Source organism: Eublepharis macularius, chromosome 4 (assembly GCF_028583425.1).
Source record: "Eublepharis macularius isolate TG4126 chromosome 4, MPM_Emac_v1.0, whole genome shotgun sequence".
Taxonomy (NCBI): domain Eukaryota; kingdom Metazoa; phylum Chordata; class Lepidosauria; order Squamata; family Eublepharidae; genus Eublepharis; species Eublepharis macularius.
In genome coordinates, this window is record NC_072793.1 from 112,330,213 (window position 1) to 112,350,119 (window position 19,907).

The 19,907-nt window shown below is 45.8% G+C and overlaps 1 protein-coding gene across 1 annotated transcript in view; it reads right to left on the reverse strand.

The window, feature by feature from the left end:
- PTPDC1 (protein tyrosine phosphatase domain containing 1) overlaps nt 1-19,907 on the reverse strand; it is a 48,632-nt gene that overhangs the window by 14,403 nt on the left and 14,322 nt on the right. The window contains exon 2 of the mRNA XM_054977696.1: nt 1,623-1,722. Within this exon, the coding sequence (XP_054833671.1) occupies nt 1,623-1,714 (92 nt within the window). The 5' untranslated portion in view covers nt 1,715-1,722. The remainder of the gene's footprint in view (nt 1-1,622; nt 1,723-19,907) is intronic.

Genomic DNA, 19,907 nt, shown 5'->3' on the forward strand with positions numbered 1-19,907 from the left:
TGAAGCATTAACTTTGACATCTTGGACAAGAAAACCACCCTCAAAGCACACTTGGAAATAAATATGGTTCAAGAAAATTCAACTAAAGCTGAATTCACACATGCCACAAAGCACCTTTTAGCCCTTCTCCCACTCTGTGCATGTGTAAAAGCCAGAAAAAGAGTTTAAAGTGCATAAATGTCATGTTTGTGTTATCTGAAAAACACAAGTAGTATTAATAAGTATAAATCAGCCTTCCTATAGGGCCATCAGGTTTCATCCTTCCAGCACTTTATAGTGCCTGTGTGATTTCAATCTTAAGTGACAGAGGCTGTAAACATTCTATTCAGGACTGTAATATGAAAACCAGAAGACAGAAAATAATAATGTCTCTTGGAGATATTATAAAACATGCTCATTTTCTAAGCAAAATGAGTTCTCACTCATTTTACTTTCAGAAACAGAGAAGAATTAATATTTTCCAAAGCAATTGAGGCATTCTGAAAAGGATCCAACCATTCATTTGCGTTTCATCAACAGCAAGGAAAGGTGAGACACTGTGGCCAAAACAGTCTGTTATCTTATATGATATGTAAAGGAACATATAAATATGACTTGAAGGATGGAATGGTAAAAAAATAAATACTTGTAGCTTGAGTCAGACAAAAATAAAGAAGCAATGTCAGGTTATTTCAAAAAGAAGTAACTATTTAACATGCAGGGACTGAGTAGGTGTAGTCAGGGGATGAAAGTGCTGAGGTTAAATTTGGTTGGTAGTACAGAATACACTTTTTGTAACAGGCAAAACAGAACTCTTGAAGCTTATATATTCTTGGATCTTAACAGTGAGAGGTGTTTTACTTAGAACTTTAGTTACAGCAACGTTTCTTCACAAAATTCCCTATGACAGTTCACTTTTCCTGGAGTTGGTTTAAAATTGTTTTCCCTTCATAACAGACTTGGGGTTCTCCTCAAAGCCAAACCTTTAGAAACTGGGAAAAAATTAATCTTCTTCTCCTCAGACGATAAAACCCTTCTTCTTTTGGCTTGAAAGGGAGTCTCAAACCCACTACCCAGTCATTCCTGCCAAAACGCACTCCCAGTTCTCGTGTCTGTGTAAAACGGGTTTCAGCTTTGAATTCTTTAATAGAATTCTTCTTCAAGACATCAGTGATACAGTTAAGGCGACACAGCCCTCTTCCCTCACCCAAAAAGGAATCTGTGACTTTTTCTGTCAGACTCACTCATACACTCTGAACAATCCTGTCAGAAACTAACTGACTCACTTCAGTATGGTTCTAAACTGACCAATCAGAGAGGAGAGAGCAGCCTGTAACTCAGGCTCTCCAAACTCTTTCCTTCCCAGCTCCCTGACTGTGCTGCACTTAGGAAACCTGCTTTTGAGTTCAATCCATTACACACATTTAAAGTATTATCCTAATAAGCTAGTATAAAACCATACAAGATTTAACAATTATATAGATATACTTTATAATTTAAAATGCTCAGAATGATAACTTGCCATTACTTTACAAAAATATAGTTATGTCAGATACTGTAGATCTTACAAGAATAACTTTTGGGGGTTTTTGAGTTAGTTCATTTCCCAAATTTTACAGTCTAAAATATTTTACTAAAAAAACCAATTACCTGAACTCATAGTTGAAAGATATGTGCTGCTCTTTACCAGAGAACAATAAGGCAATTCATTTTCCAACAGGACTCCTGCAGCCATTGCAGTACCTTTTGAAACAGAAGATTTGTAAAAGAATCTTTACTTACTTTTTGTACATTTGTTGCGCATCAACAATAAATCTTCAGAAAATGATGACAGGAGGGAAGTTAGGATTGAATATATTCAAGCATGTGCAGAAAGCAGGAACCACTGTATAAGCTAGGACATTCAGTGAGCAAAGAACAATAAAGAACAACTGGAGATAGAAAAGAGATAGAATAGGGCATGGTAGCAGAAATTTGAAAAACAAGCATAAAGCTGAGTACAGAGATGAAATCTTTCTAAAACCAACTAACATAAACCCAGAGTGAGAACCAGAGTGGTGTAGTAGTAAGTGTGTCAAACTATGCCAGGGAGACCCCCGGTTCCAATCGCCACCACTCATAAAACTTCTTGGTTGGCCTTGAGCCATTATTCTGTCACAGCTAATCTATCTCACAGGGCTGTTATGATGATGAAAAGGAGGAAAGAGGACCACATAAGCTGCTTTGAACTCCTAGGAGGTAGGGAAGAATAAAAATGTACAAAATAATTAAAATCCAAAGTTAAAACGTCACTCTAGGGGTATGCACTTCAGGTTCCTGGTTCGAGGAAAAAAACCTGCACCCGGCCCGATTTGTAAAGATTCGGTAATACCAAATCAAAGTTTCCCAAAGCACTTCGGGTTGCTTGGGGAAGCATTGGGGCCTTTTTAAAGGGTTCCCTTCCACCAACACCCCACTTACCTGGCACCTGTGGAAGCAGTGGCGGGGGAGGCAGAGGCGCTAGCTGCGGCCTTCCCTGCTGCCCTGCTGGCCGCGGCGGTGGCCAAAGCAGTGGCATAGGCAGCTGAGGCTGCGGCCTTCCCTGCCGCCCTGCTGGCCACTGCAGCCACTGAAGCAGCGGCGTGGGTGGCTACGGCCTTCCCCACCGCAGCAGCAAAGGCACCTGCTCCGGCCTTCGGGAAAGGTAAGTGGGTTGGGGTTGGGGGAAGGGGGCACAGGGGGGAGGTGGGGATCTCACTTCGGTATGCTCCGAATAATTACAAAGCATACCGAAGCGATTCTGATAACCCGAACTCAAAGTGGGGAAATAGAATATTTCCCCGGTGCACACTCCTACTTCACTCCATTCCACAAACATGTACATTAGTGATGGCTGGAAGCCTGCAATAACAATGGCAGATTCATTCCTGCATTATTTTCTTGACCCCATACCTTAAACTTTTAAGATTCCTCATTTTCAGTATTTTCAAAAGATATCCCTATGACTCAATAGCCAGCATCTGAATCATACCTGACAAATCCTGAAGAACCAATAAAAACTCTAGTGCACTGCCAGTGAATAAGATGAATGACCATAATATTCTTCATGAACTAAAGCTCCCAAGCAATTAAAACTAGGGGTGTGTGCTTCAGGTTTCTGATTCGGGAAAAGGTTCGAATTGGACGCGATCTGTAAAGATTCAAGAAATCCTGACTCAAAGGCTACTGAAGCGATTCAGGTCACTTTGGGAAGCTTCAGGGCCCTTTCCGGACTTCAGCTGGCCTGCGGTGGAATCCCTCCCATGCAGGCCAGCTGAAGTTCCTACCACTCCACTTACCAGGCTCTTCCTGCTAGCCACTGCAGCTGTAGCAGCTCCAGCTATCCCCGCCGCCCAGCTGGCTACCGCACTGGTGGAGGCCTTCCCTGCTGCCCAGTTGGCCACCGTGGTGGCAGAGGCAGCAGCTCCAGCCTTCTCCGCTGCCCAGCTCGCCGCTGTGGTGGCAGACAGCAGCGGAGGCAGCAGCTCCAGCCTTCTCTGCCACCCAGCTGGCCGCTGCAGTGGCAGAGGCGGCAGTGGAGGCTTCGGCCTTCCCCACCTTCCAGCTGGCCACTGCGGTGGCGCAGAAGCTCCAGCCTACCCCACCGCCCGGCTGGCCACTGTGGCAGCAGAGGCAGTGGCTCTAGCCCACCACCTAGCTGGTCTTCCTGACTGGGTGAACTCTGGCTAGGTAAACCCGAAGCAGGAAACCTGATTTTTTTCCAGGTGCACACCCTTAATTAAAATGCATCCTGACCAACAGCACTCTAACAGTGAAGTTATAAATATGTAATCACAGTTGCCAGATCTGAATCTGGTGTGGCAACATTTTTATTAGGTGGATGTTAGCAGGCAGACCCGCCCCCTCTTGCTGAGGGGCAGTTTATAGATATAAAACCACAAACACCCTTCCTCAAATATCACCTCAAATATTGTAAGTGCAAAATATTGCTTGGCCTAAAATGAAACAGCATGGATGCCATCCAGATCAGAGCCTGGAAAATATTTTAGAAGAGGAATTCGAATGGCTGACTAATGGCCTCTTCCATACCCTGGAAAGATGCATAATTTAGGAAAGTGAGGTCTCCCAAGAAACTCCTGACTAATCTCATCCACATCCTCCCTTACTTTCCCTCACCCATTTACCCTAATTAAGCAACACTCAATGCTCTTCACCTAACCTGATAGCTTTTCCCATCCGGTACCCACAGGGTCATCAAGCACCATTTATACCTGTTATCCACCTCCAGGAAATTAATCAAGTTGTTTTGGAGTGAAAACGTTAGCTTGCCCCAAGGAGCATTTTGCCCTATATCTGGAGTCCCTAGCCACCACAGAGTGTGAGTGAGGGAGTGAGTGTGTGTGTGTGTGCGCACACGATTTTCCTCTTAGTTAGCCTCATATGTGTTCTGTGTGTGATTCTATGTTTGCCTTTTTATTTCTTTTTTAATAAAAACCTCTCCAGGTGAACATCTGACTGGTCTATTTTGAGAATTCTCTAAAGGCATCCCCACGATAAATATTGGTGAAGAATCCCAGTTACCCCCTCTCATTTTGTCTTCTTTAAGCTAATTTCCCCAACTAATTAGAGACTGCCAATTTGGGTAACATAGAAATTGGTGGTGGTGGTGGTGTAAGTCTCCTAGCTATGACCATAACCTGGAATTCCAAGTACAAAGATACAACTGAGACCATCTTTTTATATGGGATATTTCCAACTACATAATCTTTGATTTTGCTGTTTTTAGAATCCAATTGCACACTTTAAAAATATCAGTAATAACACACACAAACAAGAACTGTAATGGTATTTCATTAATTTCATTTCAAAATGTAATAAATGTAATTGAGCCAATTTAGCTCAATGCTGAACTAATCATGATTTTCTTGCTTTTGTTGTGTCTATAAGATACTGCTGATTAGAGATGGGCACGATATAACGATGAAGTCACCTCTGTGCCTATACTCACGTATTACCCCATACTGATATACCAATGAAGAGTGAACCTTGTGCCTACAACCACGTGTAACCCTGTACCGATACATAGAGGAGTAGTAACCGTTGCGCATTAACCCACATATCACCTAACCAATATACCAATAATAATAATAATAATAATAATAATAATAATAATTGATTTATATACCACTCTTCAGGACAACTTAATGCCCACTCAGAGCAGTTTACAAAGTATGTTACCATTATCCCCAAAACAAAACACCCTGGTAGGTGGGTGGGGCTGAGAGAGCTCCAGAGAACTGCGACTAGGTCAGCCAGCTGGCTTCAAGTGGAGGAGCGGGGAATCAAACCCAGCTCTCCAGATTAGAGTCCCGCAATCTTAACCACTACACCAAACTGGCCCTATAACCATGTTTCACCCCTTAGCGATACACCCATGAAGAGTGATTTCTGTGCCTATTACAAAGCCTCTCCCCTTACCGATATAGTATTGTGCCATGTGCCTAGACTTTTGCGTTGTAACCAATAACGTGCCAAACAATAAGTATATATTGATTGCGATACCAGTGTACATGCTGAGAAATGTGAATACCACAGCCAATGGGTATGCTTGGTCGCCAGCCTCCGCTCTTCAGTGAAGGTCCATCGGTAGGTCTCAATTGTATGCTGCAGCGAGTTATAGTGCCCCCCTTACACTATGTGCATCAATCCGCTGTGTCACCCTGATTTCCGGGTATGTTTGGTTGGCGGCATCCTCCACTCTCTTACACAAGAGGCGGTCACCTATCACAGCGCTGCTCTGCTTTCCCATCCCGGGGGGAACAGGTCTCTCCATCCCCTCCATGACCCAGGGGACGGCATCCTTTGTTTGGTCGGCGGCAGCCTCCAACGCCTCAACATGAGGGGTAGTCACCCGCATCTTGCAGCACTCTACTGAGTCTCTTTTGCTGCTGTTTTCCCTGCCCAGGGAACTTGTTTGGTGCACCCTGTCCTGCCTGGAGAGGTGTGGAGGGGATCTCCAGGCTCCGCCATGTCAATTCGGAGAGTGTTTCTTGTCTCCTCCGCCCTGCGATGCAAGGGCGGGCATGTGTTGCTGTGTTGCTGTTTTCCCATCCTGGGGGAGGGCATTCTCTGCTGCCACCATATCTGACGGGCACGTTTGGTAGGCGGCAGCCTCCAGTCCTCAACGCGAGAGGCGGTCACCTATCGCAGCATTGCTCTGCTTTCCCATTCCGGGGGGAATGGGTCTCTCCATCCCCTCCCCCATCCTGGGAGAGGGCATCCTCCGCCGCCACCACGGCCAATGGGTGTGTTAGTTCGGCAGCCTAAGCTCCTCAGTGAGGGGGCATAGGTATGTTTCAATGGTGTGCTGTGGGAGGTGATGGCCACCCCTTGCAGTACTGGCATCAGTTTGTGAGTGTTCCCTACTGACCCCTTTGGCGAGATTTAGTCTGCACCGGTGCTGCCATGTCCAGCGAGTGGGTGTTTCTGGTGCCCTGTAATCCTCAACACGAGAGACAGGCATCAATCTGCTGCATTCCCCTGCTACCCCCATATGGGGAACTTCGTCTTACCCTCTGTAACTGCTGAGGGGAGGGGGGCACAGATAAAACTGGATGGACATGGGGTCTGTGTTAGTCCATAGACCACCTCTCTGGCCCACAAGAGGGGGCCACCACCAACCAAACGCATCAGGCGTGGTGGGCACCCCTTGGGTGCAAGGGGGTGGTGCAGGGAATGAAGGGGGCAGTCCTGTCCGTAGACCACCTCCCTGGCCTGCAAGGAGAGGTGGCCACCAACCAAACACTCACATCCAGTGTGGTAGCTGCCCCTTGGGCACAAGGGGGTGTTGCGTGCCACCCCCAGGGCTGTGGAACCCTGGGGGAATGAGGGGGCAGTCCTGTACATAGACCGCTTCTCTGGCCCACAAGGAGGGGGCAGCCACTAACAACCCACGGGTCAGGCATGGTGGGTGCCTCTTGGGCATAAGAGGGTGGTGCAGGGAACAAAGTGGCAGTCCTGTCCGTAGACCGCCTCCTCAGTCCGCGAGGAGGGGCGGCTGCCAACAAAACACACATCTGGCATGATGGTCGCACCTTGGGCACGAGTGGGAGTGGTGTGGGCCACCCCTGGGGCTGTGGAACCCTGGGGGAACAAGGGGGGGCCATCCTGTCCATTGACCGCCCCCCTGACCAGCGAGCAGGGGGCGGCCATCAACAGAACCTAAGCCTGGGGGTTCGTCAGTCTGGTAACTGTTGGGTGCTACAGTACAGTCAAAGAAGCCATTGGTGGGGGTGCTGGCTTCGGAGGGTTTATAACTTGAAGATGCATGTTCCGACCCTCGCAAAACTTGAGAGGCTGGCTGGAGGAGAGCCTTCTGAAAACTCCATGTGAGTATGGCATAACGAACCATGAATCGAACGAAGCAGTTTGTGAAAATGGGAAGTTCGTAGGAATTCGTGGTTCATCAAATAGGACGAATCACAAAGTTCATTTTTTGGTGGTTCGTGCCCATCTCTACTCCTTATCATTCTCAATGTATGGCAAGTGCGGAAGAACATCAAAATTCAATTTTTTTCCATAATGTAACTACTCTTCAAAGTTTTTCCTAAACATGCCTTGCTTATATATTAAACACATTTACTACCTCTAGCAGTATCTTTTTCAAATACTTTCCACAGATCAATTCATGACAGAATTGTCTATCTCAGTTTGTCAACAGTGAGATAAGAAGCCCTTCCCAGGTTGCTCTGCACAATACGAGTTTTGAATGCACCTTAATTAGTTCAGAAAAATTCAAACACAAGCTCATGATCCCCCCATGCTTTCACACTTAACTGCATAAACTGCCATTCCCCACCCAATCCCCTTTTTTGACAGCCAAAACTGGAACCTGCAAGCATAGCTTCTGTCTTTCCTAATCACTTTGGGATCATTTTTTCCCCAAAATTGTATAGAAATTTGGTATATAAATACAACACACAAATAGCCTTTTACCTTAAAGAAAAATCTGTTATCCACCCTCCTCCCTTTATAATTTGCTTTCATAAAAGGTCAGGACAGGCTTAGTCTAGCGCAACAAACCCAAATTTATATTTGTAAACAGCTTCATTAATCTGCATCCACCTTGTGACATGGCAATGAACTGTCAAAACTGTCAAATTATGTGATGGTTCAGCAACATATAGCACTGAACTGTGATTCTAGACTAACAGCAACAAGTACTGACCAATTCTTTCTCAGTTCAATAAAACATACTTCGTTGCCATCTGAGAACCAAACTAGACATTTGCTTCTTTAAAATAGTTGGGTCCAGGTTCCCCCACAGCTGCATACCAACTGCAGGAAAGAGCTATTAAAAATAAAGCATAGGGAAAGAAGAGCTTCTATCCCCCCCTTCATCCGTTTTCTGTGCTGAAACAATGCTGGGGAGGGGGATATTTTCCTATTTTTGCCGCTCCATATTCACTGAATACTCCATTTGGAACACCAAAAATGAGGAAATACCTTCCTCTGCACTATTTCTGCAAAAACAACAGCTGGGGGAGATGCAGGAGCAATATTCCCAGCCAAACAAGCTCTGCTTTGTTTTAAAATTGCCATTTCCTGCAGATGCTTTGTGGTTGTGGGGAACACAGACCCAGCTCTTTTAAAAAAGCAAGTGTGTAGTTTGGCCCAGAGGTCTTCATTCTAAATGCATTATAGAGGTGTTCTTTCATTTGAAATACTACAATGCTAGGTTCTTTGTATACTGAAAATTTTACTGCTATTCTTACAACACAGAAGATTGCTTCGACGGAAAGATTTATACTGTGAATTGCAGTATATTTGCGTACAAAAGTAATTTTTTATCATTGCTGCATACATGTGAAGATGAACAGAAGCTTACTGAAGGAAAAGCAGCACACTACATATGAGTATGCAAATATGCCATAACATTGGAACGACTGTCCAGTTTCATATGCAATAGCTGGATGCCAAGATAACTAATTGGATGAGAAAACATACTGCAAGGACAATAAAAAAGGTTTAGCCAACTTGCTTCCAAATGTACTGGTAAGTTATTAGTTATTTCCAGAAAAATTAGAGTCCTATCCCCCTTTCTTCCACAATCTTCCCCACCAAAAACCTGCTATTTACTTCAATAATTTCTCATTTCTGGAATCCTATAGAGTTTAGGTTTAAAGATTATCTGCAAATGAAATTAATGTAAGTCAGCTGTTCAAACTTCAGTATCATGAGTAATAGTCAGCCTCTGCATTTATATTTGAAAAGTAGTAGGATGACTAATCTCAATGAAGAACAAGAACTCTTTAGAAATTCACTTGCGTATCCCATCAAGAAGTGACAGAAAACATCATTTTTTTCTCTATACAGCACCACACAGTTATTATCTATCTATATTTAGGTGTTTTAGTCTTACTCACTAACAAGAGTTCAAACTTGCTAGGGCACTTTAAAAATACGTAACTAAAATCTCATGTGCTTGTGGGCCAAAGTAATAGTAAAGTCGGAAAAGAAAAATTTACACTTTTCTCCCTTGAAACTAAGTAATAGCAACGTGCAAGGCAAAAATAGAATGAAATACTGGACAATGGGAGTTCCAACCCAGCTTTGGACTGGGGGAGAGGATTTCAAATGACATCCAGAAATATATCTATGATTGAAGAAAGTAAGTTGGATTTACTTACTAACAGAAAATAAAGTGCCATGATTCAGTTCAGATAATGTTTTATTTTACATTAAAAAGTGTAAAGAGCAGTGTATGGGATGCTTTTGTTTTTATTTGTCTGAACAGATAAAGAATTTTTGTTGCACAATTGTAAGCAATCTTGGTTGCCAGAAAGTACTCACATTAATTACTAACCCTATATATACTTGTGTTTTTTTTGGTAGGTGTACAGTAATCATATGGCACATTTCAGGGTTGCCACTAAAATTTTATTTTTCATTTCCCTGACTTTCCCTGACCAACATTTGTCAATTTCCCTGACCACCATTCAAATATAACCACAAGTTAAAAATAAATAGGTCGTGTTGCATTAATGCAAGGCTAAATGTTCCACTCTACAACTACACAAGTCTCAACTGCAAAAATATTTGTCAAAGTAAGAGATTTAATATCAACTTCTTTCAACATTAACTGCAGCAACATCTGTTTTGCAATTGCACCAAAAATTACACCAAGATACAAACTTCAATTCAAGTAAACTCTGAATGCTAACAAATGACATAACATTTTTGTTATTGTTTTAAAGGTACACTAAAAATTATATAAACGTTCTATCTAAAATGGTTTTTCTGAAGCCACATTGCGAAACTTAGTTTTGAAATTGCAGTAATAATCAAGTTAGAAATTAGAATACAAGTAATCTGTTTTTAAAGAATGAAGATTTAAGATATAAAGCTATCATTTCTACGGTTTTCTCTTTTTATTTTGTAACTCTTTTAGTTTCTCATCAATTGTTTCCTCTTCCATTTTGGCTTCTTCTCTCAGTCTTTTTTTAGCATTTTCAAGATGTTTAATTTGTCCCTCAAGTTTCTTCTTTTCTTCTGAACTTCTTCTTGTTGCTTATGGTGTTTAGCCTCCAAGTGCTCTGTGTAGCGAGCATGAGCATGCCTGACTGACTGCGACAGATTCCTATCAATTACAACAGATTCAAGTCCTCCACAGTTCAAGACAGCATCGTTCAAAAGGTGCTCTAGTAAGCACAGTCAATTCCACATGTAGACGCAAGGTTGGAAATTGGTGTATCGTCCGACGGTTTAGCAGGGTTGCTCCCCTGAGGAACCTGCGAACGTGAGGGTGAGATATGAGGGGTAATCCTTCCATCACTGGGATGACTGTGCTGATGGCTGCTACTTGCTTCTTCAGAGTTGCTGGTTTCAGGCCTCTATCCAAACCCTCTTGTAAGAAACCCAGGAAGTTTCTCAAGGAAGACTGTAGGGGGTCCACCTTCTTCCGCCTACACCATCTGGCGAAGGCTTTCCAGGTTGTGTTGTATATCCTGGTCATGGACTTCTTTCTGGAAGCTAGCAGCGTCTCTATGATCTCCGATGGGTAGCCTTTACGGCAAAGAGATTCCCTCTCAATTTCCACCCGGTCAAAGACCACCACTCCAGGTGGTCCCTGTTGCAGAAGATCTGGTTGAACTGGCAATCAAAGTGGAGGTTCCTCTTACAAGAGTTGCAGAGTTGAGAACCATGGTCTCCGTGGCCACCATGGTGCAATCAGGATCACCATCGCCCCCTGCTCCAATATCTTTCTGAGCACCTTGGGGAGTATTGGAAGTGGAGGGAAGGCATATAGGAGACCCTCTGGCCACGGAGACATCAGTGCGTCCGTGCCCTCCGCTTCCAGGTGGAAGTACCTCGAGAAAAAATGGGGGACTTGACAGTTCAGATGTGAGGCGAACAGATCTACCTGAGGCTTCCCGAAGTGGGCTGAAACAAGGCAGAAAATCTCTCTCTTGAGAGACCATTCTCCCAGGTGAAGGCACTCTCGACTTAGCCAATCCGCATGTATGTCGTGTATTCCTTTGACGTGCTCTGCCTGGATCAACTGCAGATTGGTCTCCGCCCAGGTGACGATCCTGGAAGCTTCCTGTTATAACCTTGAAGACCTGGTTCCCCCTTGCTTGTTGATGTAGGTCTTCGTGGCGACACTGTCCGTGCAAATCAGGACATGATGTTGAGCTATCTGGTCTCTGAAGTGTGTTAACGCCAGACAGATGGCTCTCATTTCCAGGACATTGATTGGTAATGACCTCTCCATCTCAGACCACTGTCCTTGTACCGGAGACCCATTCAGTGTGGCTCCCCATCCTTTCAGACTGGCGTCCATGAATAGCTGAGTGAATTGGGGAGCAAGGAAATTCTTGCCCTGTTGGAGGTTTGTATTGACTATCCACCACTGCAAGCTCTTCTTGATAACATGAGGGACCCACACTCTGATGGCTTTCTTTTGAGCTATCTGAAATTGGAAAGATTGAAGTAGACTCTGTAATAGTCTGGTGTGAAAATGGCATCAGTAAACAGCTTCTGCATCTACCATCAAAATCCCCAGAAGCTTCAACAGATCCATCAGGAGAGAAGATGGTTGTTTGACAATGGCAGAGACCCTCTTTTTTGGCGACCTTCTGCCTGGGAAGGTTTAACAGTCCTTTTTGGGTGTCTATTATCAAGCCCAAGTGCTCCAGGAGTTGAGATGGTTCCAGCGAGCACTTGGAAGTATTTATGAGGACGTCATGTCTCGCCAGGAAATGGATCGTGAGTGCTGTGTCCCTGAGAGAGGCTTCTTGAGTGTCCGATCTTATCAGTATATCGTCCAGATATGGGTGTAGATGGAGACACATTTCTTGAAGCCTGACTATTGGGACGATGAAAAGCTTGGTAAACACCCTTGGCACTGTAGGAAGGCTGAAGGGCATTGCCCTGAACTGGAAGTGCATGTTCTTCACGCAAAACCTGAGGAACTGAAGATGAGACAAGGCTATAGGTACATGCAGGTATGACTCTGTCAGATCTATCGAGGTGAGGAATTCCCCCTGTTGCAGTGCCTCTGCAATAGATCTCAATGTCTCCATATGAAAGTGGCGCAATCTGATGAAGCGGTTCATATATTTCAGGTCTAGAATGGATCTCCAATCCCCATTCCTCTTTGGAACCATGAAAAAGATCAAATACACTCCTTTTCATTTTTCATGGAGGGGAACTGGTTCCACTGCCTTGATGTCCAGTAAGTGTCGAATGGCTTTGAGTGTAGCCGCACGTCTGAGTGGATTCTTCTTGGGAGGAGACACTAGGAAACGCTCTGGTGGAAAGGAGACGAATTCTATTGAGTAACCCGAAGATATCATTTCCGTGGCCCAGGCGTCCATGTTGGATTCTTTTCCCTTCTTTTCTTTTGTAGTCTTTTGTGCCTGGGTGGAAGTGGAAGTAGTCTTTTGTGCCTGGGTGGAAGTGTCTCCAGATGTCACACAAATTATATTTTTCAAACAGTTCATGCATACCAGTGAGTGACTTAGAATCTGGTACTTTGTGGGGTTTTACATAGGACCTGTCCAATCTGCAATTGACAATGAAATTAAGGTCCCCCCCAAGAAGGGTCTCCCCTTCCTGAAACACTTGAAGTTTAGAAAATACATCATCTAAAAACGATAGTTGATTGCAATTAGGCACATATAAAGAAACCAAAGTTAATAGTTTGCCATTTAGGGTACCCTTAGAAAATATATATCTGCCTCTAGGATCAATTCGCGAGTCTAGGTGCTGGTATGACACATTTTTTGATAATAGTATGGCTACTCCTCTAGCATTAGATGACCCTGGGGCTTGCTCTTGGTAGGAGAACCACTTATGTTTGAGGACTTGTGCCATCTGAAATTTATAGTGTGTTTCTTGTAAAAAAAGTACATCCACTTTTTCTCTAGCCAGAGTAGTAGAGACGCGTTTCAATTTAATACAATTATTTAACCCTCTGCAATTAAGGGTTCTGATTTTAAGATTGCCAGACATTTAAAAGCAGAGGGTAAAGATGATCTATATAACACAGCCTAGGTGCATCCATATTATCTTTAAACGATATCATGATATTTGAAGGCCTTGAAAGATAGCTCATGTAAGTGAGCCAATTTGCTATAAGGAATTGGCTGTCAGAGATACATTTTGTTATACATACATTCATTTCACCTTTAGATAACCATTTGGAATACAATGAAATAAAGAATATCACACTATCATGCAAATGTTTTCCTGCAAAACTATTTCCCTCCTCACCACGTACAAACACCAGTGAGGTGTTTGGAGAAACAGAAATTAAAAGGTGAATCTGAAATGAAAAGTTAACGTAAAATAGGCCCTGGTTTACGGACCATAACTCCCCCTTCCTCAGTAGATCTCTATTTTGAGACCAAACTCCCAGCAAAGGCAACAATGAACTAAAAATAAAAAACAACAATAAAAGAAACATACCATGAGCTCTTAAACTCAGACTCATGTTCTGGGAGAATTGTTGTGAAGGGGTGACAACTGAAGAGCCTCCCCCCTTTCCATCCCCCCCCCCCGGCAGCAGTTGCAGTTAAGAAGAAATTTATAATAAAAACCAGCTTTATTCAAAACAGACAGACAGTAAGAAAAGCCTAGGCATGGTGGAGAAAGGTAGAAAAATAAGTATAGGCTAGGCAAGAAAAGGAAACAAGGAAAAGTCCTGGAAATTATGAAAGTTTTTTAACAGGAATTCTGCTCCATTTGAAGTTTGGATTCCTGAAAGAAGGATCTTCAGGCAGGCCTGAGACAGACTCCAGAGGTTGCAGATTTAGGTCAGACAGTAATTTCTTGCATTCTTTTAAAGTTGATGCTTGAAGCTGTTCGTCTTTATGTATCACTGTTAGGTTGCATGGAAAGCTCCAACGATATTTGATATGAGCTGCAGCCAAGACTTCAGTGATAGGTTTGAGTACTTTTTTCTGGTCAGGATACTAGAAGGGAGATCTGGAAATAACTGAATTTTGTGATCATTGTAAGGAAAAAAGCCCTTCATGCGGGCTTCTTTTAGTATTTTCTGGCGTGTTCTGAAGTCTGCAAATTTGACAATGATGTCTCTTCTTCTTCTGGATTTTGGGGGTGGAGGAGGGCCCTCTCTATATGCCTTATCAATAAGAGGGGCAATTCCTTCCTCTAGGTGTAGATTAGTAGCCAGCCAGGAAGCTATAAAAATAGAGAGGTCTTCTTTATTCTGTGCATATTCTTCAAAGCCTCTGAGCCTAATATGGTTTTGTTTCAGCATAGATTCCAAAGAGGCGATTTTATCAAGCATGAGGGCTTCAGTTTTTTGTAGGGCTTGATTTTCTTTTTGCAAAGTTATGCTCAACTCCATGGCTGTAGTTTCATTTAATTTTTGTACAACTTCATCAAATTGATTTGTAAAAGAGTCCATAAAGGATTGCATTTTGGCTGTTAGATTTGTTTCTATATGGGCCAGGCAGTCCATGAGGACCTCTTTAGTAAGTACTTCAGTATTAGTTGCTCCCTCAGAAACAACAGGCACCATCTTGGCTTCTTCCCTGAGATCAGAAGAAGGGCTGCTTTGTTGTGAATCAGTAAGAAAAAAAGCCTTTACCGTTTGTTTTTCAAGTTTTGTGGGTCTGTTTTTCCCTCCTGTAGTTCTTCCCATGCCTGGAGAGCAGAGGGTTGCTAGTGGGATTGTGATTTAGAGCTGCATCAGGGGAGAGGTTTGGGAGCCTCAGCAGTTTGCTGCCACCATCTTACCACTCCCGGCTCCGCCGGGTTTCTTAATCTATGCGGGGGTTATAGCACGGGCACAACCTTGGAGGGCAGCCTCGCTTTTTCAGTATATGGACATCATATACAGGGCTCACACTGACTTTGCCGGGGCAGCTTGGCTGCAATATGATGAAGAATTCAGGATGCAGGCCGCCCTTAATCCCTCATTACCGTGGGATCAAGTTCATCAGCACTTATGGCTACAGCTGATGACCCCAGCAAAATCCTGTATTGGGGATAGATCCGATAGCGGGCACATTGTGCAGCAATCCTCACTGGGTTCATTAGGATCTTCCACTGGTGCTTCTAGCTCCCGCACCTTCGCAGGGCAGTCAGTTCAGCCCCGGCTGCTTTGTTTTGAGTTCACCTTACATGGTGTTTGCAGCCGGAAGAACTGCCAGTTCAGCCATGAGTGCCCAATTGGCAGGGGCCCACACTCCCTTAGTTGCCTGCAAGAGGCAGAAGTCATTTGGAAAGAAAGGGGGCGGCCCTGGCGGGCAGCAGAGTTCTGGAAAAGGGACCCAGCAGAGTTCTGGAAAAGGGTACTTGAGGCCATGTTGGCAGATTACCCCAGACAGGCAGACGCCCAGTTTTTGTTACAAAGTTTCTTGCTGGGTTTTCGGATACCATTTCAAGGTCCTAGGACTTCCTTCATGGCATCCAACCTGCGTTCTGTGATTGGCATGGAGGAAGTAGTCAGGGCTAAGATAGCTCAGGAATGCACGGAGGGCAGGGTCTTAGGCCCTTTCCCCTCCCCACCCGTTCCCCGCTTGCAGGTCTCCCCACTCAGGGTAGTACCTAAGAAGGCGGCGGGTGAATTTAGGCTGATTCATCATCTGTCTTACCCCAGAGGTGGCTCCGTTAATGACGCGATTCCTGAGCACTTGTGCTCAATGCATTATACATCATTTGACCAAGCGGTCAAAGTGGTTAGGCATTGTGGCCGGGGAGCAGAGATGGCAAAGTGCGACATTAAGTCGGCGTTTCGCCTTCTCCCATTACACCCAGAGGATTTTGAACTTCTGGGGTTTGCCTTCGAGGGTCAATTTTATATGGACAGGGCCCTCCCTCCCAATAGGGTGTTCCATCTCGTGTGCAGTTTTTGAGCATTTCAGTACGTTCTTGGAATGGGCATTGCGTCGCAGGCAGCGTTGCTGCGACACCGCCCATTATTTAGATGATTTTATCCTGGTTGGACCCCTGCAGTCAGGGCAGTGTGCCCGACTTTTAGGCGACTTTATTTGCCTGGGAGATGAACTAGGGGTCCCACTGGCACACGAAAAGACAGAGGGCCCAACGACAGTCCTGACCTTCCTTGGTATTGAATTGGACACCGAGCAGCAAACTTCCAGGCTGCCAGCTGACAAGCTTCAAGATTTGAGGGCACACTTGCGGACCCTTATGGGGAGATGGAAGGTGTCCTTATTGGAGCTGCAGCAGGTGGTGGGCCACCTTAATTTTGCATACAAGGTGGTGTTGCCTGGCAGAGCTTTTCTTAGGCGCCTCTGTGACGCAATCACAGGATGTGTATTTCTCCAGGGAGGAGGGAGGACCTGGATGTTTGGCACCAGTTTTGGAGTGGCTTTAATGGTGTCTCCTTTTGGAGGCAGGAAATGTTGTTGGAGGGGGACCTACAGGTCTCCTCTGATGCCTCTGGCTCCATAGGGTTTGGAGTTTACTTCAGGGGCCACTGGTGTGCAGCATGCTGGCCCGCTAATTGGGTGGAGGCGGAGCTGAATAGGGACCAAACATTCCTTGAATTTTTCCCAATCTTAGTGGCGGTTCATCTGTGGGGTGAGGAACTAGCTAACCACTCAGTGCACTTCTGGTGCGACAATATGGCAGTGGTGCAGGTAGTGAACTCCTTTTCTTCCAAATCGCCCACAGTCATGAAGCTGGTCCGAGTTTTCACGCTAAGGTGCTTGCACCTTAATATATTGTTTTCAGCCAGGCATATCTCTGGAGTAAAAATGAGGTGGCAGAAGCCCTGTCTCGTCTGCAGATGGACTGGTTTTGACAGCTTGCCCCCAAGGCCAATTTGACGCCAGCCCAGGTGCCCCAGGAGCTGTGGAGGATTGGGAATCCAAGGCTGTCAGGGCCATCCAGTTAGCCCTTGCCCCTAGTACCAGGAGAGCGTATGATCGGGCAGTACGGCAGTTTGCCAGGTTCAGGCTGGAGGTAGGTCTCCGCCTATCCCCATTGAGCGCTTGGTGCGCTTTTGTGTGGCCCGAAAAGGTAAGGGGCACGGGGTCAAGTACATTCATAGCCAACTTGCTGCTTTAGCTTTTGCCTCCAAGGCCCGTGTCTTGGTAGACACTACTGGGGATTTCCGTATTAGGAATATGCTGGAGGGTTGGTCTTGGGAGTCAGCCACCCCAAGGGATGTTAGACAGCCCATTTCTCCAGGCATCCTCCAGAGTTTGAAGGCTATGTGGTCCACAGTTTGTAACTCACCTTTTGAGGAGCTGCAGTTCCATGCTGCTTCTCTGATTGCGTTTTTTGGAGCTCTCAGAGTCAGCAAGCTTGTTCCTCAGTCCCTTAAGGATGACTCCGGCCGTGCTCTTACGGCAATGGATGTTAAGTTTAAAGGGGAGCAGGTGGTTATCAGGATTCGGTGCTCCAAAACGGATCAGCAGCAAAAGGGGATGGATGTGATACTTGGCCAGTGTGCCCTCACCGATCTGTGCCCAGTAGTGGCCTTAAGGAAGTACGTTGATACACGGGGTGATGAGCCTGGCATTCTATTTCGCCACAGTAATGGTGCCTCATTAACTAAATACCAGTTTTGGACAATCACGGGCAGAGCACTGCTGAAGCTGGGTCTGGGTGGGGTCAAATTTGGGACCCATTCTTTTTGGATAGGGGCTGCTTCTACAGCCGCAGCGATGGGCTTCACGGGACTGGAGATTCAGAGGGTGGGATGATGGCATTCTTCTGCCTATAGAACGTACATTAGGCCTCTGAGTGGTAGTCAATCATGTTGGCATTGTCTTTCTTACAGGTGCTGTGGTGCGACAGGAGAGGTTACAGATCCTCATCTGTGGCCATAGCATGGTCTTTTGGGCAGCACACCAAGTGAAGAGGACACAGATAGGGTACCAGCTTGGACTCAGCCAGTGGGCCACCGTGGAGTGGCAGGGTAGAAGAGGCCTGCGCTGGGCTGGATTGCTGCCGTTGTTGTTCGAGGGGAGGAGTGCCCCTCCACCTCACATCCTGGTTGTTCACCTGGGTGGTAACGACCTGGGTTTGATGAAGGGCATGGCCCTTCCTTAGCAGGCGTGGGACGACTTCCTGGTGATTCGGAAGAGGTGGCCTGGCGTCCTGATATTTTGGTCTGCAATGCTTCCGCACCGGGTGTGGCGGGATGCATTGGACCACGGTGCTGTAAAAAGGGCTAGGTGAATGGCCAATAGAGCCCTATTCAAGGTAATGACAGGAGGGTTGGGAATCTACTTGCCCCATTCGTGGATCCGGGCCGAGTCCGCAGACCTCTACCGAGGGGATGGTGTGCACCTCTCTTTCAGAGGTAATAGTATTTTCCTGAACAACCTACGGCAAGGGCTTAGGTTGGCCTTAAGCCATTTGTGGGGCACTGAGGCCTTAAGCAGAGGCTTGGCCTCTGCGGTGGCAGGATTTCAGTTAGGGGAAATCTGTAGCGGGCCGGTGAGCACCCTTGGCACCTCCCCATTGGTGGGGAATTGGGGTCTGTCAGGAGCGGCTGGCTGCCATACGGCCCAGTTGCGAGGATAGACGCCCTAGATGGGGAACCCCTGGACAAGCCAGTCTCCCCCCGCTGCGTTGCGGCCGGGTGGGGGAGCTTTACAGGGGTGAACCACTATGCCTGGCCAGGCCGGGTCCCAGCCATACCATGGATGGCTTGTACCCGGGGCAGCGGGTGTCTCACCCAGACAGGTCAGGGCGGGGTCCAGGAGTGACCCCAGGGCCTGACCTGTACCACTAGTTAGGCCCTTGCTGTAGTTGATGTTTGCTTGTTATTATTTTAATAAAGCGTCCCATGTTAGAACCCAAACACTGTGTCTGTCTCTCATTCCGACTAGCGGGGCAAGGTTTGTCCTGAAGAATCAGCCAGACTATCAGTTTGAGTCTACTCTGTGGAGTAACACCCCTCTCCAAGCCAATAGATCTGGACTCATCGGAAAATAGTACACTTGAGTCTACAACCTCAGAAGAGTGTGGAACCAAGGCTGCCACGGCCAGTACAGGGCTATCAGGATGGCCAACATCCCATCTGCCTGAATTTTGCTGAGCACCCTGGCCAGAAGAGGGAATGGAGGGAACATGCAGAAGAGGCGACTGAACCATCTGAGTCGAAACGTGTCCCCGAGTGACTCGCAGCCCACACCGCCTCTGGAACAATAACGGGAAGTCTTGCAGTTTTCTTCGGAGGCAAAAAGGTCTACATTGGGAAAACCCCACTCAGTAAAAACACGGTGTAGGTAAGTGTCCTGCAGGGACCATTCGTGATTGTTCCCTTGTAACCTGCTCAGATGATCCGCTACTGCGTTGTCTATGCCAGGAATATGAACTGCTTGTAGCCACACTGACTGATCTGTGGCCCAATTCCATATTTTCACTGCTTCTTTGCACAGAGTGACAGACGCATTGCCCCCGTCTGTTTATATAAAACATAGCGGTTGTATTGTCTG